This window comes from Caretta caretta, chromosome 21 (genome assembly GCF_965140235.1).
Source record: "Caretta caretta isolate rCarCar2 chromosome 21, rCarCar1.hap1, whole genome shotgun sequence".
In the NCBI taxonomy this organism is placed as follows: Eukaryota; Metazoa; Chordata; order Testudines; family Cheloniidae; genus Caretta; species Caretta caretta.
In genome coordinates this window covers 7555739-7582401 of record NC_134226.1, presented here as the reverse complement: position 1 = coordinate 7582401, position 26663 = coordinate 7555739, and the positions used below count along the sequence as shown (strand labels likewise).

General features: G+C 44.6%; 1 protein-coding gene and 1 long non-coding RNA gene across 27 annotated transcripts in view; one reads left to right on the top strand and one right to left on the bottom strand.

Annotated features, from left to right (window-relative positions):
* Window positions 1-26663, top strand: part of NFASC (neurofascin) — a 184621-nt gene that overhangs the window by 103358 nt on the left and 54600 nt on the right. For 18 of the 21 annotated variants that reach the window (XR_012665721.1, XM_075122073.1, XM_075122076.1 and 15 more), the window contains 14 exons: window positions 1780-1891; window positions 2853-3037; window positions 3946-4077; window positions 5849-5992; window positions 6696-6807; window positions 6910-7076; window positions 7967-8114; window positions 9016-9140; window positions 11383-11484; window positions 11626-11823; window positions 12780-12850; window positions 13745-13967; window positions 19186-19301; window positions 20807-21011. Coding sequence is in view for 20 of the 21 variants with exons in the window: in XM_075122073.1 (XP_074978174.1) it covers window positions 1780-1891; window positions 2853-3037; window positions 3946-4077; window positions 5849-5992; window positions 6696-6807; window positions 6910-7076; window positions 7967-8114; window positions 9016-9140; window positions 11383-11484; window positions 11626-11823; window positions 12780-12850; window positions 13745-13967; window positions 19186-19301; window positions 20807-21011 (2040 nt within the window). In the remaining variant the exon portion in view is untranslated. The remainder of the gene's footprint in view (window positions 1-1779; window positions 1892-2852; window positions 3038-3945; window positions 4078-5848; window positions 5993-6695; window positions 6808-6909; window positions 7077-7966; window positions 8115-9015; window positions 9141-11382; window positions 11485-11625; window positions 11824-12779; window positions 12851-13744; window positions 13968-19185; window positions 19302-20806; window positions 21012-26663) is intronic. The other 3 variants (XM_075122085.1, XM_075122088.1, XM_048826984.2) reach the window with 1 other exon arrangement.
* On the bottom strand, window positions 12840-25509 carry LOC142069768 (uncharacterized). 6 transcript variants are annotated; one of them, XR_012665723.1, is made up of 5 exons: window positions 25424-25509; window positions 23568-23706; window positions 17204-17494; window positions 13720-15416; window positions 12840-13412 (listed from the first exon to the last, which is right to left on the bottom strand). It is a non-coding gene; the product is annotated as an uncharacterized LOC142069768 (long non-coding RNA). The 6 variants fall into 6 exon arrangements; XR_012665725.1 differs by having other exon boundaries at window positions 12840-14195; window positions 14586-15416; XR_012665724.1 differs by having other exon boundaries at window positions 12840-14651; window positions 15363-15416.

The window sequence follows — 26663 nt, the reverse complement described above, 5'->3', positions numbered from 1 at the left end:
CTCATCCATCATAGCAGAGTTGGGCCCATTATCCCTTTCTAACTCAACATCTCCTCTAGCCTTGAATGTCTCCCATTGTTGATAATCCATCACCTACCCTTGGCCATTTTGTTCCACTTCCACTACTGCTGTTCTGAGCCCATTGCATCTTATGTCCTCATGGTTGTAAGTTAATAACTACAATCATCTTTAACAGAAAGACCTTTATGTATCTGTAGACAGTGGTCATGTCTCTTCTCAGTTGCCTTCTCTCTAACCTTTCCCTAGTTCCCTTAAACTTTCCTCTTAGGTTGCCTTGTCTAATTGTTTGTAGTTTTTGTCACTGTCCTCTGTGCTCTCCAATTTCATTTTGTTTTTTAAAGAACGATACCCATTTTAGGCCTAAAAGTTACTAAATAGAGCAGAATAATCACCTCACCCTTATTACAGGCCTCGACAACACTGTCACTCCAACTTATTTTCCTGCTCATACCCACATCCTCTTGTGTGGTACTACTGCCTGGCCAGTATAGTAAATGCCTCCATTTGTGTGTTGGATTACTGTGTCCTACATGAAGCACTTTGTCTTTTGTTATTTTAAAATCTCATTTGATTTCAGCCAACTTCTCCTTCCAAGATTCTACTGTGTTTTAATTCCGTCCACCAAATTGTTTGTGAGCTCTACCGCTTCAGCTCCAATTAATCTACAAAATTAAGTAGCGTACTCGTCTACTGCATCAAAATCCTATTGAGGCCTGGGTCAAATCCTACAGTCCTTATGCAGACAAAATTCCCACTGAGCAGCCAACAGGGGTCTTGACTGGATAAGGATGAAAGGAGTTGGCTTATACTGAAGTATCAGATCCAGAACACACGCTAGTAGAATACAACTCAGTATCTCTTCCTAAACTAACCCTAAATTGTTAATCTTGTTTCTGAGCTGCACTTTTGTTTTAGCCAGTTTTATACCTGTTCATATAGTGATTCCATGTCAGTCTCGTGTCTCTGGTTTCCTTATGGAAATGGTATATGGAACCATGTCAGATGCCCAACTACAGATGAGATTTTATACACTCTGTCCACAGAATTTCCTTTAACAACTTTTTTCTTTGTTAACCATATCAAAGAGAGAAATTAAGGGCCAGATTCTGCCCTAATTTACACTTATCCGGCCAATAGACCATGGTAGGGTCTTGCACTGGGATAACTGAGGGGATCATCCAGCAGTGCACTTAAGCATGTGTGTATGCAGTGATGCTAAAGTTGCACATTTTCTTAAGTGCTTTGCCGGATCAAGGCCTGAATGCCAAATCTGGCCTTAATTTGGTTTGGCACGGATTGTATTTCATAACCAACATTGCTTAAAATTCATCATCAGATTTCCCTCTAGATGCTTTGAGTTGGAGCACTTTATTAATCGGACATAATTCCTTCTGAGCTCAGTGTGTTGGCAAACCCTTGTGTAGCAACTGGTCCCATAACGCTGACGGAAGGGAAGTTATGTGGTTCTATTCTGGGTTCGTTCAGCTTGATGTGGAACATTGGTGCATCCACATGAATCCAAGTAGAACCAGCTTTATTGGGATGATGGTCTGATGACCTACTACAGTCCTGCAAGATGGTCGTGAAAACCAGCTAACTTAGTAAAGTACCGTGTGCACTCATGATGCTACAGATACTTTCTTCCCCTGTTGCTATATCGCTTCTCTCCACTCAGGCAGTTCTGTGTATTGCTGGTAGAAACGGCATGGAGGAGGAGATTTTAAAAGTGGTCTGTTTTTTTTTCTCTGCTGATTTCAGCCCGAGGGGTTATGGAAACGACCCCCAGCTTCATGTATCCCTACGGGACCTCAAGCAACCAGATAGTGCTGAGAGGGGTGGACCTCTTACTCGAGTGCATTGCTTCAGGAGTGTACGTACCACTTGCCCCAGGGGGGAGGGGGAATGGTTTCTGGCATCTCCTTATCTGTTCTGCTCTGGGTAGTAAGCAAACTGTACAGTCCCTGATGCTCCACTTTTGCTATTCACTTCAGTGAAAGTAGGATCCAGTCCACGGTGTCTTGCTCCCCAATGGAAGGACAGGTAACTGCAAATGTCCTATGGGCAAGAGGTGGAAAGATGCATCACAAAAGTGGAAGCGGGTGACACTATGTTTCTGTTTTCTCTGTGTTAGATCAATTTCCTTTTATTTGTCCACTTTGGGGATGTAGTGACACATGAAACAGTGTCCTACCAAATATAGGGAAACAGGCCCCACTGTAGTCCTTGTGAATGCCCAACTGGCCAGGTCTGGCTACAGGAGTGTGCACCAGCTAAAACTATGCAGAAGAGATTGAGTAGTATCCATGAGTCAGAAATTCATTCCTAGTGGTGTTAGTGAAGGTCAGGATCCTTGATCAAGATCCTGGTGTAAGTCAGGAGGGAAGGAGAGTGAGTCATCTGTGGAAACCATTGGGAGGATGAAATCTAAGGGGACTGGTTTAAGTGGTTCTGAATTTGGAGGAATCTCATAGATTCATAGATATTAAGGTCAAAAGGGACCATTATGATCATCTAGTCTGACCTCCTGCACAACGCGGGCCACAGAATCTCACCCACCCGCCCACTCCTGCGAAAAACCTCTCACCTATGTCTGAGCTATTGAAGTCCTCAAATCATGGTTTAAAGACTTCAAGGAGCAGAGAATCCTCCAGCAAGTGACCCGTGACCCATGCCTCATGCTACAGAGGAAGGCGAAAAACCTCCAGGGCCTCTTCGAATCTGCCCTGGAGGAAAATTCCTTCCTGACCCCAAATCTGTTTGTTTCCTGTACAGTACATGTCTTGACGAGCCTCCTCTCAGATATGACCCCTAATCTGTCCTCCCCTCCTTAGACCAGCACCAGATATCATGTGGTACAAGAAAGGAGGAGAGCTCCCAACGGACAAAACCAAGTTGGAAAATTTTAACAAGGCCCTTCGCATCACCAACGTCTCTGAGGAAGACTCTGGGGAATACTTCTGCTTAGCGTCCAACAAAATGGGCAGCATCCGCCACACTATTTCAGTGAGAGTGAAGGGTATGTCATTTTTTATCCTACCATTCAAATTACTTGAGCCGTTAGAATTCCAGAGCCATGGGGAGGGTGAGGGGGGCTGTTCTTGTTTGTTCAGACCTATGCTAATGGGATAATCTGTGCTTTGCGGAACTGAGATGGATGTTTGCCTATACCCACACACATTTGCATCTCAACCAGACTGATCTCCTGATCCAGGTCCTCAGCTGGTGAAAATCAGCATAGCTCAGTGGATATTTTTTTTAAATAGAGCTACATTAATTTACATCATGCAGTAGAAAAAAATTCTTTTGCTGTTTTTTTAGCTCACGTAGGAGTGCATGGTCATCCCGCCCCATCCATCTCAGAGGGAGGCCATGCCCCCCTCATGCTCAGGTCTCTCCCTAGGCCAAGATTGTTGGGAGATTAGCAGCCTCTGAGGCCCTGGCCCTCTAGGCTGGGCCAAGTGGCTGGTAGTCCAGGGCTCTGGCCTCAGGCAGGGCAGAGCAACCAAGTGTTTATAGGCTCAGGCTGTCAGGCAGGGCAGAGCCCGCAAACAGTCTAGGGGCTCAGGGAAGTCTGACATCCTTGTTCTGGCAGACAAACGTAGGCCTCTGGGCCTCAGGTCGGGAGGCTGCCACTCCAGGGTTGGGATTGGCTAGGAACATTAGGCAAAGGTCGACTGTAGAGATTTTACTCTTCAATACTCAGCATAGCCAATGCACATCTGTTTTCTAGTGGCTAAAATAGAGGACTTGACTTACAGCGACATCACTTCCGCATTGGGGAAGGGCCCATTTCCTACATGTGGCATGTGGTGGGGAACTCTTTCTGTGGTGTCAGCTTCAACAACTAAATAATGGAGAGGAATTCAGCGGAGGTAACCACAATGCATGTATAACTTGTCTATATACACATTCCTGTCTTTAAAGCGGCCCCTTACTGGTTGGACGAACCACAAAACCTTATTTTGGCCCCTGGTGAAGATGGTAGACTCGTGTGTCGAGCCAACGGGAACCCGAAGCCTACAATCCAGTGGTTGGTGAATGGAGAGCCCATAGAATGTAAGCAAGCTGATGGCTTTGGGGCTCCCTAGCAGGGACTGAATTATATTCATTATAGAAGCATGCACCAAAACATGAGGAATTTCATATAAATTGCTCCTCTTTTCAGGGTGGAAAAATAATAAGCATGAGTCATGCTAAGGGTGTTTTCAAGATCGTAGTTATTTGAGATGTTTCAAGCGCATGTGCCTTCCTCATGGTGTCTTTCATCATCCTTTCCATGAGTGGAAGATCTAGTTATGATAGTGTTACAACTGTGACACCAAAGGTCACTTTAAAACAAAAAAAAAAAAAAGTTTTTGGTGCACTTAAAAATGACCAGTAGCAATGGTCAGAGCCAAGAAGAGTGCAGGCAGGTGTCCATCATGCCGGTAGCTCTCTTGTTATCCTTCAGTCCCATCAAGATACACTCCCCTCCATTAATGAGGAGATGAAAACTACAATGAGGATTAGAATGAAATTAACATTGGACTGGACAGACCAAGAATAACAAGGAAAAATCCAATATTTGTGTTGAACAGAGGAGTCTTAATTTAAAGTTAAGTGTGTATAGGTGTGACAGAGTTCAGGCAACTAAATGACTGGATATCTGTGTGTGTTACGTAATGTCTAGCGCTTGCTATTTTAGGATTAGTTCCTAAAACAATGGATTTTTATTGATTTCCCTCACTAAAAGTAATTTGTCATGGAATCATTGAAGAATATTATCAATGCCTAACTTAATGTAACATTGCTTCTGCATCAGAATCCTTCTGTAATGCTCATTGGCTTTAGATGCATGGTTATGAATTATGGAGCAATCACATTTCAACAAGATCCTTCTAAAAAGAAACCGAAAATGACCTGAAACTAATCCTGCTAAACTCTTTTGGTCACTTCAGATAAACTAGAGAGAAAGGTCATCTGTCTTTTAAAAGCTAACTGATAATTCTTCAAGAAGTGTCCCTGTGGGTACTCCACTTAAGGTGTCTTGGCGCCCTGCTCTTGTAATCGGAGATTTGTAGTAGCAGTGCTCAACTGGGCCGCGTGTGCGCCATAGCTGTCTCACGCTGCTCTGAGTGGTTACATAGCGGTGCGCAGCCAACCGTCCCCAAGTTCCTTCTCTACCCCAGAGAATCGGCGTGAACCTCTGAAGTAGAGAGGAGGAGGGAGGATAGTGGAGCACCCAGAGGGACAAGCATCTTGAAGAACTTCAGTTACTGCACAAGGTGAGTAACCGTCTCATCTGTCATATAAATAAGGTCTAGGCCACATAAAAGACCCTAAACTATGGCCCATATGATTACCTTAAATAATAATTTACATTCCCCCTGCTCACTAATCACTCACTATAGAGTGGATGGCAGAGAGGAGCAGGTTGAGACTGAAATTGACTCTATAAATCCTCCTCAAAATAATGAACTCAGCATTTCCCAGGCATTACCACCCTGCTTTGTGCTGGGGTTAAAGAGTCACACTGTGCCCTAGGGGCCAGTGTCTGAACATGAGCACTATTGGCCACAGGCCATGCCAGACACCGGGCATAGCCCCTAATGATCTTGGTCTGCATATGACCTGAGGACTTCACAGACTCCCATGCTGGCACTCTGAAAAGCTTTACTCCATCCTCAGCTTGCTCTGTTGGGTATGTTCAGTAGGATAACCAATTGTAAGCGGGGTCAGGGGGTTGGATGTCTCGGGGGGTGGTTAATGGGATTTGGAGCCTTCCACCCAAGTAAAGTTTAATAGCAAACTGAAGAGCTCTCTCTTCCTCCTTCTGTTTGTTCTGAAGCTGCTCCTCCCAACCCAAGTCGGGAAGTGGCCGGAGACACCATTGTATTTCGGGATACCCAGATTGGCAGCAGTGCCGTGTACCAATGTAATGCTTCCAACGAACATGGCTACCTTCTGGCTAATGCCTTCGTCAGTGTTCTGGGTAACTATCTAATGCTACAGATGGTCTGCTGATATCTGTGTTACAGAGGTGGATTGGGAAGGTCTTTACAGTGAACACAGGAGTTCTTTAACTTCCCAGCCTAGAGGTGTTCATAAGAAAACAGTAATCTCTGAATTCATGGGTGAAATCACCATCTCCCATTCCCAAAATCTCTGGCTAATTTAAGTCATGATAGATAGCAACTGTAGTGGGTTAAGATTGTTAAGGATGCTGGTGGCAGGACCGCCAAGCATCAGGGCTGGTGTTGGCAGGAAGACCATAAATAGAAGGTAGTAAGAGACAGAGAGAGCAGTGGAAGGGTAAAAGTGAAGGGACGGGATAGGAGGAAATGTGGGAGCTTTGCAAAGCCTTGAAGAAGGAACTTGAACTTGAGGTGCAAGAAAAAGAGGGAGTCCTGTGACTAGAGAGGAGAGATGGGGAGATGGTGTGGTTACAGCACATGGGATTTTAAAGACACAAAATGCTCTTTTGACAGGCTTCAGAGTAGCAGCCGTGTTAGTCTGTATCTGCAAAAAGAAAAGGAGTACCTGTGGCACCTTAGAGACTAACAAATTTATTTGAGCATAAGCTTTCGTGAGCTACAGCTCACTTCATCGGATGCATGTAGTGGAAAATACAGTGGGGAGATTTTATATACACAGAGAACATGAAACAATGGGTGGGATGCTCTTTGTTGTTTAAGATGTGCCTCCCCGGATTCTTGCCCCACGGAACCAGCTGATCAAAGTGATTCAGTATAACAGGACCCTCCTTGACTGCCCATTCTTTGGCTCCCCGATCCCCACTTTGCGCTGGTAAGGATTCCAACACTCAGAACTGCTGATTGCAATGGGCTTTGGAATGAGCCACTTCCTGCTGCTGCTTCCTCTTACAATAGTTTCTTGTATTGTTATGAGGTTTAAGAATGGTCAGGGAAGCGCCCTGGATGGAGAGAACTACCAGAGGCATGAAAATGGGAGCTTGGAAATAAACATGGCTCGGAAGGAGGACCAGGGAATCTACACCTGCGTCGCCACCAACATTCTGGGTAAAGCAGAGAACCAGGTTCGTTTGGAGATCAAAGGTAAGAGACAGTGCTGTCAAAGTGTTGCACGTACAGGCCCACCTTCTCACAAGCATCCACAATTTTCCATGGGCATCAGTTTACACCCACAAGTTGGGTAGTTAGCTGGTTAATTCTCGTGCTGTGCATCAAGCACAAACATACCCACAAAACTGGGATCCCAACACATTTAGTTTCCATTATATGCAAGACTGATTTTCAAAGAAGCCTAAAAGAATTCAGTGGTGGCTGGTGCCTAACTCTCTTGGGCTCCATTGAAAATCACAGCATAAAGGATTTATTTTTCCTTTACCAATTTTTTGTTACACACTTTCATAGCCTATAGGCAAAGAGGCAGATCTTAAGAGCTGGAGTATGGCGTAGTTTAGCTTTGTTTTTGTAGTTTAATATCAGAATTATGTGGTTGGATACTTGAAGATCTGAATGACTGTCTGAGGACTTTATTTTGTTTTTTAAACATGATGAGCTGCCTAGAGCATGAGATAAATACCAGGCACATTGAAACACACAAAAGATGCGCAGCAGTGGAGCAAGGTCACAGTTCAAGCAGCAATGAAACGTTTGAGTAAAGCGAACAGTTTCTGTTGTGGCTTCGCTTTCCTAGTGAAATGCCCTTTGACTCAAAAATCCTGTTTTAGATCATGTCCGTTTGTATTAAAGGGAAGGTGCGTTGCTGAGTGTAAGATAGAGTGATACTAAATTACCCAGCTTATAAGCAGGTACTTGTAAGTAATGCAGAGTGTGGCCAGCTGGATGGCTTGTGGCATTTGGCACATGTCCACATATGCCTGACTTTTACAAGTCACACTCCATCTCCCCTTTGGTCTGGGTACCGAGCTATAGACCCTACTGTTATATGCCTACAAGTGACATCTTGTGATTCTTTGCAGACCCAACTAGGATCGTGAGAGGGCCAGAAGATCTGATTGTAAAGAGGGGCTCCATGGTTCGATTAGACTGCCGTATAAAACATGACTCTACGCTGAAACTCACAGTCGCCTGGCTGAAAGATGATACACCTCTGTACATTGGAAACAGGTCTGTGCACTGGCATATGACTGTATATCTGTAGTTACACGCTCCTTCTGTCTCCTAAGATAGTATTACTCTTTGCTCTGTCTTTATAGGATGCTCATTTCAAGAGCCAGTGCGTGTAAACAATTGGTCTGGTTTCACAGCCCAGACAGCATTTCTCACATTCAACCCGGAGGGGGAGAGTATGCATAGAATACCCAGTGTCCCTATGATTCGACACTGAGTGGTGCTACATTTCTGTGGTGTTAGCTCCTTCAAATAGAAAGTGACTAGCAATTTGGAATTGATTTGATAGTTACGCGAGACTTTTTGATCTCAGGTTTCATTTATATAAAAATATCAAAAAGATGGAAATCAGTGTTTGTTTTTTAAGAATCTCAATAAAGTATCTTGGTTTAATAACTACAAACTATTTCAGAATTAATACTTGTCTGCTTTGATCTACTGTGCCAGTACAATTGCAGTTCCCCTTTCCCAATCTCTGTCTCCCATCTGGAGAAAAGGAAATGAGCTTTTGATCATGGGACTCAAACTGTTCCCTGGTCAGAAATTTGTTCCCATAGAAGAATCTGATTCCATCTCCTGGCCTGCTAGGATTATTGCATCTGCTTAGTAATGTATAGCTGTACAGCACTGTAGAGACTCTGATGCCATGGGAATAAGTTCAGTCTGAATACCTGGATAGACAGATTATGCATTTGCCCTGGACAAAATATACAAAAAACAATAAACAGAATGAAAAGTACATCCCTGTTCTGATGAATGTAAAACATGAGTCAAACCCAGCTAGACTTACTCATGCAAATAGTCCTATGGAATCCAATGGGACTTTTCACATAGGTTAGGACAAAATCCTTCAACACCTAACACTGTGTGTTTTTGTTATCAATTGTATCCTTTCAAGGATGAAGAAGGAAGATGACGGTTTGATAATCTATGGTGTGGCTGAAAAAGATCAAGGAGATTATACATGTGTAGCCAGTACTGAACTGGACAAAGACTCCGCCAAAGCATTCCTCACCGTGCTAGGTAACCATTCTTCCACTTGAATTTACTACTAACCCAGAGATTGGAGCCTCATAGAAAGCAAAGTAATAGAACTAAAGGCATTGGTTTGTTAGTACAGACTGATTATTCATGTCAAGTTCTCACAGCCAAACTTGGGTAATGCATGATCAGACACAGTGAAATTTAAAAAATGTTTAACATTTAATGTAATCTAATACGTTTGTAGGACAAGCCCTTATTGCCATAGCTATCAGTGGTTTTACGTAGGTTTGCTGTGAGCTTCTTAAGCAAAGTAGTGTAGTAAAAATGGTTAGCTTCTCCACCAGTGTCTTAATGGGACTTAGTGAATGCATGCAGCCTCATTTCAAACCTGCTCTAATGTTGCAATTGAACCTTCCAATTCAGCAGATACTGAAAATAAAGGGGCAGAGAGGAAAAGACAGAATACATAAGGAGAAATAAGCCATGTGGAAATCAAGTACAGAGAGACTGAGTTGAAAGGAGCTGAGGGGGAAAGAAATCAATTCCTATATGGAGCCAAAAATTCTCAAACATGGGTGCGTAAGGTTAGGCATCCAAATAAGAGGTCTGCTCTTCAGTGGAGTTAGACATCTGCAATTCCAATTGAAGTCAACAGGAATTCAAGCTGCTCATGACCTTTGAAAATTAGGCCCCTTATTTAGATGCTAAGCTATAGTGGGAGAAAGAGGAAACATGCCCTAGTCCTACAGGCTTTGCTCCAGGTGGAAGTGGTAATGAAGCTCCCTTTTTGGCAGGGGGAGGAATGGATTTAAAGTACAGGGGAAATGGGTTTTATAGACTGGGATTGGGTTTGTGGCCGTTAGACCTACTCTCAAACTTTGAACTCCATGTTGAGGCTCATCTACCCTTAGTTCTCAACTACCAGAAACCTCTTGAAGAGCCTGCGCCTGTTTAAATCAATGTTGAATGTATTGCTGGCTCACTCAGCATGCCATAAGGATCCTACATCCCTAATCACTCAGCTAAATTTGATTTTTCCATTTTTTTTAACAGATAATTGTGCTTAAGCTAATTAACTCGTTTGTTTCTCCCATGTGCAGCCAGCACAAAATGGATTAGAGGTTATGGGAGCCCCTCTGAGTCTCTAGGGGGCGGGCTACAAGTACTGATGCTCACTGGATCCCACACTGGGGGAAATGGAATCCACCTCTAACTTGTTTTTACTACATGCCCCTTTGATGAGCCAAGTTTAATCAGTAAACTAACTCCGTTAACAGCCAATGTCTTACCTTGCAGCTGTTGTGTCTGCTCCAACTAATCGTATGACAGCCTTACCCAAAGGTAATCACCACTAATCAGTTTGGTTTATTGAAACCCTTTTATTTGTATATGCTTTGTTTTGTTTGGCCTTTGCAATAACTCTAATGGGAAATGTAGGGCTGGAGGGGTTGAAAAGACGCTCCAAAGCCTGCTACGGCATGTTATTTCTAAGGGTTGTCACAACTAACCATGAGCAGAAAGCTGCTGTGGTATTTTTGTAATGGTTGTCTGGATGTCAAGGTGCAGTATGGTATAGCACAAGAATAGTATCACTCACCCACTCTGCCACCGCTACTTTGCCTGTAGTAAGTCCCTGAATGGGGAGTTAGGAAACCTGGTTCTGCCACTGATCTTCTGGGACATTGGCCAAGTCACTGCCTCACTCTCCCTATCAGTAAAATGGGGGTGAAAATAGTTAGTTTCTTGCATGGCTTCTCTTAATTAATGACTCTCCCTCTAAAAGGAAGGTGACCCAAGAGTGTAGAGTCTTATGACCTTGCTCTACAAGAACAAATGTGGTTTGATTTCCTTGTCTTTTTGTCAATTCACTATCCATACAGTATATAACCCACCATGTTTTTCCTTAGGTTTGATGCCTTTGTTCTATGTATGCACACCTCTTTCTACATTTGAATGTAGAGGGTTTTTTTAATCTTCATACACTACATTCTTGGGCATTGCTAGCCCCACCAATATATCCTGGAAAGGCCAACTGCACTCCCACAAAGAGCCCTGCTGAAGGGCACTATATTTTTTCAGATTAAGAAAACACACTTCTCTGCTAAGAACTGAATGGAAACAACTCCTGTCACATGCAGCTGCTGCCAATGACTTTCTCACTGCTGCCTTTGAGAGTTAGGCAGAACTCTCAAAGGCACCCAAGGCATTAGGTGTTCAGTTCTCATTGACTTTCAGTGGGATTGCCAAAGGAGCCAAACTTTGGTTGTTACTTTGCCAATAGAACGACCTGAGCGGCCTCGTGACCTGGAGCTGACAGACCTGGCGGAAAGGAGTGTGCGCTTGACATGGATACCTGGTGATGACAATAACAGCCCAATCACAGGTTGGTGCTCACCCCTCCCCTCTAACACCAGACCAGGCTGTATTTGTCAAGCTATTGTTTTTGTTGACAAAAGTCTCTCTTTCTCTGGGAGTTGGGAGAAACCCTGCCATTAACCTGACCTACCATCTCTCTCCTGTCTAGATTATGTGGTTCAGTTTGAAGAGGACAAGTTCCAGCCTGGGTCGTGGCATAACCATTCCCGTTATCCAGGGAGCGTTAACTCAGCTGTTCTGCGCCTCTCACCCTATGTCAACTACCAGTTCCGAGTGATCGCTGTGAATGAAGTTGGGAGCAGCCTGCCCAGCCTTCCTTCTGAACGATACCATACTATTGGGGCAAGTAAGTACTTGGAGTCAAGTTCCATTTAACTCACTGTTGTGGTTTTGCTGCCAATCAGCCATGTACTGCTTTGCTCTCTGAATGGCTTTCAGCTGTCATGTCAGAAATCAGACACTAGGTGAGTTTCTTTTACAAGCCCATTTTCCATGGGTGTTGAACTCACAGGGCTAGATACTGCTCTTGGCTACAGTACTGTAAAGCCAGAATAATATGACTGAGAGCAGAACTTAATCCATGTACTAACGGGTTGGGATGAATGATGTATTTGGTTAAGCCCTGTGCACAGTAGCAAAATTCAAGTTGAAAGAGCTAAGGTGGGTAATTTTTCCAGTGTAAGCTGCTTAGAGGGGGGTATTCCTCAAAACAAATCAATCTTTCCATGATGCTGCAACTGCAGAAAGGAGGAAAATCCTTCATCCCCTCCTCCTGCAGGAAGCTTCTTTGAAAGTTTGACACTAGGCCTGTTTACACTGCAGCTGGCAGTGGCTCCCCCCAGCCCCTGTAGATGAGCACACTTAAATAAGTAGTGTGGGCTAGCCAGCTGAGCTCAGAGGAGGGAGGCATGCTCCCAAAACTGCTAACTCCCTCCACTATTCAAGTTTTGGCAAAGATCCCAGAACAGGCTGGGTGTGCAATGCAATGCAGTATAGCTCATTTTTGAATGCCCTCTGTGTGTTTAGCACAAGGCGCTTATGAACCTAAATCTCTGGGTTTTTGGCTGCTTAGGGCCTACTCATTTTCAATTGACATCTGTTAATCAAAAGCTGAGGGATGTATTGATTATTCTTGTTCAGATTTACTTAACACAGAAGGCACCTTCTAAACATATAGGACTAGATATTTGGAAGCCAATTCAGGCAACTCATTGTGTATTAATAACCAGTTTACTCTGTGCAGGGCTTTTTAAATGCCTACATTTTCAACATTGTAAGACAAGATTTTTATGTGGATTTCAGGTCCAGAAATCAACCCAACAGGAGTTCGAGGAGCAGGGACTCAAAAAAACAACATGGAGATAACTTGGACTGTGAGTTTAATTTTTTGGGTGCCAGAGTATTTATTTAGAGCTGGATGACATTTTATTTCAATGGGCTTAGATAAAACTTTCAACTGCTGGCTACTCTTGAGTCAAGATGATCCTGCTTATTCTTTCCCCTTAACCACCAAGGGCTATTACCATTCAGAAAAGTTAGACTGAGGAAGTGTCACATATACTAAGATTTCTCTCAGTGCATCAGCCTTCTTAAGGTGAGTATATTTAAATCACTCCTCATGCTCTTCCCTTTACATTCTAGGTAGCTGCCGGAATACATCAATTCCCATGCAATTTTGATTGATTGTTTTAATAGCACCCAGAAAGACACATTCCAAAGAGCTTACTCATTTAAGACACGAGTCTAAGGTGAAGGTTACACAAGCATGAGCATTTTGTTTCTCAGTTCAGAAACAGTGACAGTACTCTAACACCATTGTTGACTCGCTCCTTGGAGGTGCAAGTGATAGACAGCGATGTCTTCAGTCTTCCTGCAGAAGCCTGCTCATACAGTGTACTCAGGTGTTGCATTAGGGAGGAGGTTGGTCTCCAAGATCTGTTCACAGGAATGGAAGCAAAAGAAAAGTGGTTAGGGGCAGTTCCTTGAGAATCAGGTATAACCTCTCTTGCCTAAAGAATAATTGAAGGCAAAGTGTCACTCCTAAATTTTCCAGGCTACATAAAGAATTACTCTGTGGCTTGCTTCTTGAAGGAAGCTTGAGAGGAGGATAATTATAAACAGACTTTCGTTCCTGAAGCAGATGGACCTACACAGCGGTCACCAGGAATTAAGCCAAAGTCTGGTGTGGGGGAGGGATAAATTGCAGCTTTTTGTTCATGCCTGTATTGTGCAGTGTAAATACCTTACTTATCTTTTCATCCATTAAGCCGCTGAACGCAACCCAAGCTTATGGGCCCAACCTCAGGTACATAGTCAACTGGAGGCAAAGGGATACGCGGGACAGCTGGAGCAACGAGACAGTGAGAACCACAAGGCATGTTGTCTGGAATACACCCATCTATGTGCCCTATGAGATCAAAGTGCAGGCAGAGAACGACTTCGGGAGAGCTCCAGAGCCTGACGTCATCATCGGCTACTCAGGGGAAGATTGTGAGTATTTTCCTAGCCAGAGCTATTAAGTGTTACCGTAGGGGAGGGGAAAAGAAAAGTGAAAGTTAGCCAAGATTTCCTCACCTACTGGAGATGGAAAAGCTACATTGCAGCTCAGGGTGGACACCCTCAGAGCCATGCTTGGTGTGTCACAGCAATCCAGTTCCAGGTGATTTGAGGAGGAGAAGACAACTCTTCAGGTTCCATTCCTTGCTGTCACCAAAATCCCTGTGGAGCCCCAAGCCAAATTACTTAGCCTCCATTTGTGCAAACTGGACGACATCACTTCTGAGAGTGATGTGGGCAAGGAGGTTTGAGTTTGGGTATTTTGGCCCTTGGATGAAAGGTACAGCTGGGCAAAGTAGTTGTTGAACTTAGAGGTGTGATTGCAACTCTGGTAGGCATTACCCAGGGTTCTGAGAGAACCTGTGATGCCACATCTGTATTTAGCCACACAAGCAAGATGAGAGCTAGTATGGGTGCCTACCTGAGCTGCAGGTAACTCCTCCCTCTGCTCTGAGGGAAGTGTAGATTAATTAGGTCATAATCTTGCATGCTGGTCAGAGGGAAATCATGGATTAGATTGCTGTGCCATGGCTTTAGATAATTAAAATTTACCATTATAGCTACTTGCATGTTTATCTCCTACTGGTTTCACTGTCTGCAACAGATGGGTGCTCTGAACTGTAACATTTTTAAAGAGAAAGTATTTTAGTTCCAACTCTATTGCACCACAGGATGGGGAGTCTTGCCTTGAACTCTTGCTAGGATTGTTGTTGGGGCTATGGGCTAAGGAGTTCCACAATAGGTCACCTGGAATAGCACAAGGACCACCTCCCCCTGACTGGCTGAGCTCAGAGCACAAAGTATGGGCAGTACTACTACAAAGGGGAAAAATAAACTCAATCCTAACATCCCCTGCTCTTAGCCACAAGCTTCAAGAGGCAGAGCCAGGGATAGGTAAGGAACTTAAAGAATACAGCTTAGATTGCCTTACACACCACACCACTGTGATGCTGCACAGGTGCCAGCTTTGTGCCTTAAGGTATTTCTCTCAGTTTAAAGTAGATATTGGGGACTGCATTTGGGTTCTGCAGGGACTCAAATACACCTGAATGTGTGTCTTGCTGGAGCTAAACTAAAGTGAGATTTGGTCTTGGAGAGTTCAGTTCTTTGAAACTAGATCTCATTATTTAGCTCCCTAAATGACTGGGATAATTATAAAAAGATGGGAAACAATCTAAGTATGGACACTAGATCCTGCACATGCCCTTGGTGAATGCAATGGGCTAAACTACTGGATAGGTTTGTTCCAATAGTTTCTCTCTAAAGATGCTAACCTTAGGAGTGCTTTTACTTCACTCCCAAGCCCTCCCCTGGTAACAGTATCTTTACCTTCAGCTTATTGTTCTTGTGTGTGATTCAGAGTGGCCAACATCTGCTTTTGACCTAGGATGAGACAAAAAACCAAACAGCCTGAACATTCTTGGGGGTTAATACATGTATAAGCTGAGCAACATCGTAATGGGCTAGTGTGGCCTTAGCTTTTTCAAAGGCTTCTCAGGCACATAACTGGGGCTGCTTTAACAGTAGCCAATCAAATGTTGGGTTTTGTGGCCATGCTGTGGAAAGACTTTTGTACAGCTCAGCCATTGCAGGGTATGCACTGTATACCCAGCATCCATTAGAGGCCATCAGCGTTTGTTTGCTTCACTCCCTGGGTGAGCACACTAGAAAGAGCAGATTCTTCTGCTGTGTATAATTAAATGGTGATGCAGAAGAGTTTCCTCTGACCCAACTAACTTGTGCTAAGTACCATTTATAATGTTACATGTCCACCTTGTTCCACAGGCTTTTTGACTCTGACATGCTGCAGTGCCAATCAATATTAGAGCTGTGCAAGCTAGATCCTCAGGCACTTCACCCACTGCTAGAAGCAAATCAGTCTCAGCATGGTTGTTTGGTGGTATCTTCAACCAATTCAAACCTCCAAGGGACCATACCACTCCCTCCCTGGGATAGGCCTTAGGAATCTCTGCTTACCTTAGACATTCACACATTTTCCATTTCCTCTCCTACTGCAAAGTGCACTAGTGAAAAATGTTTCTAGAGAGGGAAAAAAAATCCCATTGGCCTTTAAGGGGCTGCTCTGTCCTTGGTCCTGAAATCACCAGACTATCTTGTCTAAAGCTTCAGATAACTTAATTCCTATTGCAAAAGTCTAATAGTTTTTCTGGCAAACTAAACTTGGCTCTTGCTTTGTTGGGATGGCTTTACTGCAAGTTATGTCTTATTGCCCAGTTTTCCCTTTCCCCCATAAACTGGTTGTTTTGGGGAGCAGTTTCTGCCACAAGATATAGTATGTTTTTTGTAAATGGCTAACTCTTGCACATTAAATACATAACGTTAGATTAAGGCTAGATGACTATAATGATCCTTTTTAGTTTGACATCTGGCATAAAGGAAGCCATGGAAACTTGCCTAGTGACTCCTGCATCTAGCCCTAATTACAAGCTTTCTTCCTCCAATAATTTTCAGCGGTGACTAGTGATGGGGGGTGCCTCACATGACACCTTTAAGAGAAGGGGATTCAGAGGATAGGTGTGCTCCATCCTTTCTGAATCTCACCACCAATCACTTTTGCTAGGGATGTCCATTGAGATTCTCCAATGGGTGGGTGCAGTAGTTTTAAATGAGTATTCCAGCAGAGATCAGAAGTTCTTATACAAGCTACAGTGAAACCAAAGCAAGTGCATTTCCCCATTAGAAAGCTAGTCTGTACTGAGTGAACAAAGATCTTCTGCACCATTCTTCATTACCATGTAAATCTAGATGATTGGCTGTGAAAGCAAAGGGTTGTTCTGCTGTTGTGTAATGTAGTGGTGGTCGTCCCTCCCCCTCTGGGTCCTAGTTAGGCTGGATCACTGCCTCATATCAGGGGGAATTAGTGAATCAGGGGCTAGCCCCTGACCCTCTTGGCAGGGAGGAGCACCCAACAGTCTAGGGGCTTACCTCTTGGCCTACCGTGGGGAGGTTGCCACCTTGGGGTTGGCAGCAGGGAGCCCAGGCCCATCCTACTCCACCAGGTCCCAGCCCAAGGACCTAACAGTGGTCGAGCATCCACCACTGGGTCAGCGGAGATCTGCCTGAAACATGCTGGCCTGGATTCAGGCAAACCCAACCCAAAACCAATCTAGTCTCTATGGGCTACTTCCAACTACCCCTTTGTTTGGTACCTCAGCTCCTTGGGTGTCCTGTCTCTCTGGGGTAGATAGCCAGCATCTCCTCAGGGTCAGCAGTGAAGTTAGAGGCCTAGCAGCAAGCAAGATAAGTCTGTCTCCTTCCCAGGCTCAGCTCCAACTGAGCTGGAGGCTCTACCTTTTATACTTCCTGTGGGTGGGGTGAGCCAGGCCTGACTCCTCCCACCCAGGCACAGGGTTCCTCCCCATCAGGTCAGAGGAAGTCCATAAAGCGAGTGCTGCAGCAGACTGCTAAGTTTGTGGCAGACTGACCCAGTCAGTCCTAACCTGTAATGGAAGCAGAGAGGGGCAACCAATTGCATGCTTGCTTCTCAAAGTAGCTGATCCATTGCAGAGGCCTGAGGGAAGTGCTGCTGTTAAATGGATCAGGAGTGATCGCACAGCAACACCATGAGTGGCTGACAGATTGTAACACATTGTTCCCTCCTGGAGAGGCACCGCCAGGAGCAACCCAAGTATCCCCTAGATTCAGAACCTTCCTGATCAGAAAGTCTCAGGAGAACCAGATTAGTCTAGATCTGGAAGAGGACGATCACTTAAGGACACTGTGCCAGATCATCTGCTGGTGTGAACCAGCATAGCTTTAGAGACTTCACTGGAGTTCCAGTTGACACCAGCGGAGGAGCTGGCCTGTTGGGATCCAACTTTGGGTAAGCTGGACTCAGACTCATTTGCACCTGCTCTCTCATGTAAGTCACCTTGCACCTCACTCTGTTAGCTTCCGAGCCATCCTAGAGCACGCAACTTAGACAGGCATGCTTCCAAGCCATGCTAGCACAGTAGCTGCATTCAAGGCACAAAGACAGCTGGGATCCTTTAAAACTAAGAGGGGAGAGGGCTAGCCAGTTTAAAAACATGCAAACAATCTGTGTGGAGAAGTGTGGCTGCATCAGTGTTTACTGGGGGAATTGTTAAATGGTCAACATGTTGCATGACAGCTGGATACTCTGCCTTGCACTGACCCAGTGTTGTTGCTTCCAAACAGCAGAGTCTTGGTGGATTGTGGACACACTGGATCAGCTCCTCAGCTGGTGTGTAAATCTGAAGAGCTTCACTGGCTTCAGTGAAGCAATGCCAAGTCACACCAGCTGAGAATCTGGCCCATGGTTGAACATGAGCTATTGCCCTTTTCAAAATCTAAGATTCCTAAAATTAGCAAGATCTTGTTAAACAAGGAAGTAATTCCTTTATCTGGCACAGCCAAAAAGAATACTAGCATATAATGGGAAACATTTTTAAACCATTCTCTTTAGAAAGTTGGCTGTACTGACTAATGGTTAGAGCAAAGGTCTCCGAACAGAGATTCTTGGACTGGATTCCCAACTCTGCCACTGACTGTGTGGGGGGTGGGGCACACGAGGAGGAGAGGAGAGAAGGGTACACACCTGAAGTGGATTTTGACCTCTGTGCCTTGGATATGTAATACTTCACAGCTCCCTGCTAGTGTAGGAAAATACTTTGAGATCTTCAGATGAAAGGTGTTAGGGAGGTAAATCTGTATATTGCTTCTCCAATTTCATTATCTGGGTATATTTACTGCATGGCAGTGGGACACACATTCATCTCTTAAGTAACTAAGTAGTTTAAGCAAGAACTCTAGAATTGACCGGCTTCTGCTGTTTTGTTGCATCAGATGTGGAAATCCTTGAAGTGTGACAAGATTGTGACTTTTTGTTGGGATAACTGCACAAATGAGATCCTGTCTTCCTGCAAATATTCTAACATAGGCAGAACTGCTCCTGAATGCCACAAGGTGGCAGCAGGGGCTTTTGCAAGTCTGATTATATTTACCCCAAGATGACTCTAGAATGAAAAACAAAATGCCTTAAAAACCTGCCTAGCAGGAATTGCAGGAGGTAAACTTCAGAAAGAAAGGGGGTGTAGACTACTGTTGGAATTAAAAACCACCAACCCAATGTGTGCCTAATCTACACTTTGCTTTATTCCTGAACGCTTAGATCCCAAGGCTGCCCCCACTGATATTAGGCTAAAAGTTATAAACAGCACAGCAGTCAGTCTCCAATGGAGCAGAGTATACCCGGATACCATCCAGGGACAACTTAAGGAATACAGAGTGAGCAAAACCAAATTGTTTGGATACTGACTATTAATACAGCTAACCTTGCTCACAAAGGGTGACCTGGAAATGTGGCCAGTATGCAGTGGGGATGACATAAAACAGTAAGTTGGGCCTAATAAGCTTGGGTGCTATCATTATGTGGGCACATTAGTGATCATGCCTAGCCATTCTGGAAGAACACCTGTGTGTTGAAGACTAAAGAAACACACAGACTGGCTTTTGTTTAATGACTGGAAAACAAGATCTATGGAGATCTTGTTTGCAGGGGCTGATTTAGGGCCAGATTCTGCTGCCATTGAACATCAATGGCAATACTCAGACTTGAGTGAGAGTAGGATTTGGTCTTGTAATGAGACTTAGTCCTGCATATGCAAACATGCACAGCCTAATATGTGCTACTGATTGGAGTCTTTGCTCTTACAGTCAGAAAAGAGTCTGTTCGGTGCCCACATCACTGAGCCCTACAGTAGGGCCATATATACATGGGCCATATAAACAGTACTACTTTCCCCACCCCTAAAGGTGGCCGCTGCTAAGTAAGGTTATCGCTGCTGCTTGTATTATACCTAAATAAGACAACTCCTGTCTCTAGAACTGTTCAGTTACACCCTTTCAGCATTATGCAATTTGCATGGTTTTCATGGGAGAAGGGGGGAGGAGGAGAAAGAATCCTCAGATACCAATATACTATTTGTGTCATCCCTAATGTAGACAGTCTTAATACATGCTATCTGGATTTGCTCTGGTCAAGATTTAAAACAAACCATACTAACGGAAAACTAAAGAAAGTATAGAGCTAAATATACTGTATAGTCATTGCAACAACTGTCCTTTATCAAACATATGTGCTGCTAATAATCTCATGTGCCAGTTGCAATGCCTGATCACAAGCAGAAAAGTCTGGACTTAGTCAAAAATCTGATAGAAACAGCTTTTGAGAATTTAGCAATACAGGTTGGTGGCATATTCTGTACATGTTCATACCTTTCAAATCCAAGAATTCAATATTCATAGAAAATTCTTTGAATTCTGCCTTCATTTTCATTACTTTCTCTTGTGCACCATTGTATATCTATTTTCTATCTAAAAAATATCTATATTTGTAGGGATTCGAATCAGCATCTTTTTCAAGTTCAGACTTTTAATTGTGCCTGGACATATTAAGCCTCTTCCTTTCTTTATAGTTAAAATTTACTAATTCATCCGGAGGGGTAATGCTCTCTGCCTAGAGCTGAGGACTTGGAACCAGAACTGTTCAGTTTCATCCTGATCTCTGCAGCTAACTCACTGTGACCTTGGGCAAATCACTTAGCCTGACCATTCCTCAGCTTCTGCATCTGTAAAATGGAGATAATATTACTGACCTACTTCCTGGGCAGTTATGAGGCTTAATTAATTGTTCTAAAGCACTGAGAGGCAAAGAATTGTTATGCTTTATTAATTAAAACCAATTGTACCTGAATGGGAAAAGCTTCACTTGCCCTACATATTTCTTGAAGGCCTATTTCTGGAGAGAAAGTAGTTTGCTGAAGAACCTCTGGGTCTCCAAAAAAAGGCAGTCTGTGGGTTTTGTTGGAGACCGACCACGGGGCCTAGTGTCCCGGCTGTTTCCTTACAGCAACTACAAACTGGAGATGGTTGTAGTCAACGGGAGAGGAGATGGGCCTCGGAGTGAAATTAAGGAGTTCACAACACCTGAAGGAGGTAGGTTCTTCTGGAATTTTTGCAGGCCTACACTGTTGTATGCTTTGTGCACATGCTGGGAAAACTCTGCTCCACAGTACAGACCTAGAGCCTTAAAATTCCTCCTGCCCCGTATGGTAATTCCATAGAATGACAGATCCAGTTTAAAAATGAACAGAGCCACCTATCCTGTGCAGGACAGGTGCAGCTCTAAGGTGCCAAAGCTGTCACTCTGCATTTCTCTACCTGAGCACAGGTATGTACATCTTGCTGTAGCTCCTAATGGCAGAGGTACCCATAGAATCATAGGGTTAGAAGGGACCATAAGAGTCATCTGGTCTAACCCCCTGCCAAGATGCAGGATTTGTTGGGTCTAAACCATCTGAGACAGAGGGCTATCCAGCCTCCTTTTGGGAACTGGCAGTGAAGCAGCTTCCACAAGCTCCTGAGGCCTCTATTCCATTGTCCTGCTGTTCTTCATAGTTAAGAAGTTCTCCTCGGATTTAATCTACATCAACTACACTGTAATTTGAAGCCATTGTCGCCTCCTGTGGCAAAACAACTTCTCCATCTTTTTTGTGGCAGCCTTTGAAGACTGCTATCATTTCCCCCCTTAGTCTCCTTTTTCAAACTAAAGAGACCCAGTTCCTTAAACCTTTGCTCATACAGCTGCATTCTAGCCCTTTGATCATCTTTGTCACTAGTTTCTAGATCCTTTCCAGTTTCTCTACATCCTTTTTATACATTGGTGACCAAAACTGGACACCGTACTCCAGCTGAGGCCTAACCAGGGCTAAGTAGAGAGCAGTAGTATCATCTCCCATGACTTGCATGCTATGCTCCAAACTATTTTTTTTTTGCAACAGCAGCACAGTGCTGACTCATGCTGAGGTTGTGATCCACCACAATTCCCCAATCCTGGTCAGCAGTGCTGCTGAAAAGCCAGTTACCACCTATTCTATATTTGTGCTTTTGGTTTTTCTTCCCTAAGTGTAGCATCTTACATTTATCTTCACTGAATTGCATTTTGTTGCTTATAGCCCAGTTCTCCAGTTTAATCAAGATCCCTCTGAATTTTAGCTCTGTCCTCCAAAGTGTTAACAACCCCCCTTAGCTTTGTGTCATCTGCAAGTTTGATCAGTGTACTCTATTCCTACATCCAGCTCATTTATAAATGTTAAACACCCAACCCAGAACAGATCCCTGTGGAATCCCACTGGAGACCTCCCTCCAGTCTGACATCATTCCATTAATAGTTACTCATCTGTATGGAGAGTTATTCCAGAATAGCCGTTCTGGATTAACACCATGCATGGATGCGCTTATCCCAGAGTAACTGTATCTTACTCCTAATTCATTAATCTGTTTCCAGAGTGGATTAAAACTAGTTCAGAATAAGAGCATCCATCCATGGAGTTAATCAGGAATAGATAATCTTAAATTTACACCCTACCTGAGTCTGAATGAATTTCCATGTGTAGACAAGCCCTTAATTTGTATCTGTAAATTCACGACAACTTTTAGAAGTACTTGAGTGCCTGGCAGGAGAAGTGCTGGGCTGACTTCCCTGGAGACTGAAATGCTCAGTTCCCCTCCCCCCACCCACCCCGAAGGTATGTGCTGCACCATACAAGGGTCCCCAACACCATGTGTCTCAACCCTGATTGGGAAGGAGCATCCCCAGTAGGGAGATAATAGTTTAGTCTCCATGTGATTTGATTCTTGGCTTCTCTTTCAAGGTTGCCTTCAAGGGGATCAGTTAGCACCAATTGTGGTGAGTGTAAGGATGGGGACACCAGCACAGCTGGACTGAAACCCAGCAAGTTTGTCACACAAACCTGAGTGGGATTTGAACAGAGACTAGCCCTGTTCCTCTCATAATAGGAAGCTGTACCGGGCCAAAGGGCTGGCACACTCCACCATGAGAGCCATGACTGTTTGCAGAGGGGTTGTGGTGTCTGGGCCCCTGTCCTAGTGCTATATTTTGCCCTCAGGAATAGCAAGGAAGGGGGCCAAGGTTTTGAGGTATTCACATTTCCAAAGGCCAGCAGCACTGAGTCAAAGTACAAGAGCACCCCAAAAAGGATGAAAAATAGGCCAAAGCCCACAAGACCCATGTCCATCTCTGCAACAGCTGGAGGGTTAGTTATTAGGAGCACAGCAGCCAGAGGAACAATGTGGTTACTACAAAGAAAGTGTTGGATGGTGCCATCTTAGGTCACCAAATCCTCCCTTGTGGCAGATTATCCCCAAGACTGGTGGTTCACACTTTGGTTAGATTCACCAACCAGTCAAACTGTGCTCCTGATCCCCCACACTGGTTATCAAGAGGCTAAAAAAGAAATTACTCCCACCAGCAAATAGGTCCATTAAAGTGAGAAGGGAATTTAAAACTTGCTATACAAAATGTTCTTCTGATCCCTAAAAGGCTAGCCACATTACCAAATCAATGCTAGTTTGGATCTTACCCAAAATACCATGCTGCCAGCCATTCCTTTAGTATCTAAAGCTAAATGATTATTATAAAAGAAAGGGAAGACCAGAGTTGTTAAATGGTCAAAGCAATCAGATACATACATATGACTTCAGAGTCCATATATCAGGTTCTTAGCAGTACTGGTGAGTTTGCTGGCTTGTAAAGTCCCCCTGGAACACATCCAAAGTTTGGATGGGTGTCTCAGTCCTTTGTTCAAAGCTTCAGTTTATAGAGAAGTTACTGCAGAGGTGAGAAGCAGGATTGAAAAGAAAATAGAGACTATGCAGCTGCCTTTTTATAGCCTTTCCTATGTGGCTTGTACAGCCTCTGTCCCAAACAGAAGCTCACAGCACATGGTCACAGAAAAGCATTTGAGTCCCCTGCCCACAGGCATGTCCCTAGTACAGGTCCTGCTGACTCATCAATGGCTGCCTTCTCTCAGTGGCTTCACTGTATAGCTGATTGGCGTCAGCATTATGTAGCCTGCTTAATTGCCTATCAAGGACAATCTGTCTGGGGGTGTCACCCAGAAACAGCACAAGTTTGAGATACAGATATCACATATTAACTCACAATACAAAGATGATATGTTACTATGAACAAGATCATACTTAGCAAATTATAATATTATTGATATCAATATTACCCAATTACAATGCATCTTACAAGATATGCCATGTAAAGTATCAATGGAAAAGCTATAAATGGTCATCTATAGTCCATACAGCATCCCACACCTCTCTCTATGGGTATTTAAGGAGAGAGAAGGAGACAGTCTGAAAAACCAGCTGGAAAATGATTTCCTGAGAAACTGAAGTGGTTTCCATGTGGCAGAGGTCACCTCCTAATCCCCACCCTCTTCAAAATGGAGCTGATCCAAAGCTCTGGATTCACTAAGTCTTCCCATTGCCTTGAGTGGGCTTTGAGTCAAGCCCAGGGCTCTCCAACTTATTTATCAGCCAAGGATGGGATGTCGTGGGGGTTTAGAGCAATGAGAAGCTGATCTGAAAACCCAGGAGGCACCTGCAAACCTTTTGTGTGTCAGGGCATGAGTTACTCACTTATTGTCTTCTGCAGGGAGATTTGGCGCTCACTAACAGTGCTGAGAGAAGGGCAGGCAAGAGCTCACCAAACCTCCAACACGCCCAGCTCTGCCAATGGCTCTCACTCATAACCCCCCTCTGCAATTCTAGGCCTGAGCTCCCCACACACACACCCCAGCTGTGCCCATAGTCCTGACCCACAGCCCCCCGCATCCAGTCCTGAGCACCCCACTGCCAGCGCTTCTCCATCCTGACCCACAGTCCACTGCTATGCCAGTCCTGGGCTCCCCGACTCCAAACATCAAGAACAGACAGCTCACCCTTGCCTTATATTCCTTCACCTTGGCATTGTAGGCCCAGACCTCATCTGAGCAGACACTGCCAGTTGTGGTGAGTTACGGGTTCTGCAGAGCCATGAAATAAATGTTTCCCTCTTCTGTGGAATGGTGTTTCTGTGGTGTTGACAAACAGCCACTGGGTTTTGCATGGGCAGTAGCAGACTCAGGGCCTTTGGGGCAGGACAGATGTTCACTGTGCCTCAGACACTCCCTGATCTGCTGTGACTGGTGCTGACAGAGCAACCTCCAGCTCAGACTTGGCTCTGAGCTCCAGTGGTTACAGCTTTGCACACCAGATAGAGGAGAAAAGCCAGCATCTTGAAGCTTTTCAACTTCAATTAATTACCAGTTGGGCCAGCAAAAGGCTCAGAATTGCTCTATAGACTGGAGGTTAGGCTGCTGATCTTGAGAGAGTTTGGGGGGTGGGGACAGACCCTGCTTCAACTCTTCTCCCTGCCTGTTAAGAACAGGTTTGAAGAGGGAGCTTCTTTCCTCTGGAAGCTGTTCCACTAACTATTAAATGGGGCAAAACAGGACTCATTTGCAAGAAGCCTGGTATGACCTAGGATACCTTACCTGAGATGCTGGTTTAATCCCCCCTTCACAGGAGGAGAAGAAAGGATTTGAGCCACAAGCTTTTTCCTGTGCTGGTTTCAGAGCAGGGACCTAGTAGTGAGGGGTGTCCCTGTAACAGCTGGGCCTTTTAAAGTTATTGCCCCTGCGGGGGCGTTAATGATTTACTGAATGAGGAGGTGGAGATTAAAGACCTTCTCAAGGGTCACTGGTTGGGTGCAAGTGGAAGATGTGGGTCCACCCACACACACACCTGATTTCACTCCAGGCTTATGCCTGGGCATATCACAGAGTTTGAGTGAGTAAGGGATGCAGCGTCACAGGGGTTAGTTGTTAACTCTTCAACAATACTCAGTGAACCCAGGGAAACAGTCTGGCTCAGAGGTGGGGGTTTATCTACTCCAGCTGGTGTGGTTGGGAAGAAATAACTTTTCTTTTGCACAAAGTTGGGGGGGGAGGGAGCAGTATTCCCATAGAAAATATCTTACTTGCCTTCCCCTGAGCTGACCAACACACAGCTCCAAAACCCAATGAGCCCAGCATTACTAGACTTTTATTTTGGGTCTGTGAGCAAGACCTGGAATGTCAACAGGTGCCAGAGATGCACAAAGCCTGCAGCAGGCCTTGGGTATCATTGGTGGTGCAAATTTAGGGTCACAGTCAAGGGACTGCTGAGATGAAGCTCCCTTCTCCTGCTAGCAAACGACCTGTGCTTAATTTTAAAGTGCTGTAAAATGCAAATATAGAGCCAGACTGGCTTGAGAACTGGTATGCTAGATGCAGACCCAGAATACTGTCAGGGTTTAGTTTTTGTGTCAGTTGAGCCTCTCCTTTCCCCTGAACTCCAGCAGCATTTTAGTTGGAGGTACAGAGAGCACTGAGGTAGCAGGCATGCAGTGCTGAGTAGGGGAGTGAACTGAGTGAGCTCAGTTCATGCCACAGCCACACAACCCAGCATTCAAGGCAGCCAAGAGTGGACACACACAGTCTACAGTATAGGCACACAAAGGGCGGGTGGAGCCTAAGTCCCAGGTTTCGGCATCGCTGTGATCCACAAAACCCCTGCTCGGCTGCCGCCTGACCCTGGATGCACCTCAATTCACTTGGTGCCTAGGTTTTTGCAGTAAAAGTTCCCTCCGTGCATATGTGTCTGCCTCTGAGCACATACCCTGCTGCCATACTCTGGGCACCAGCTGCCTATTATCATGCCTGAGCCCCAGCCCAATTCTCAAACCAGAGGCCA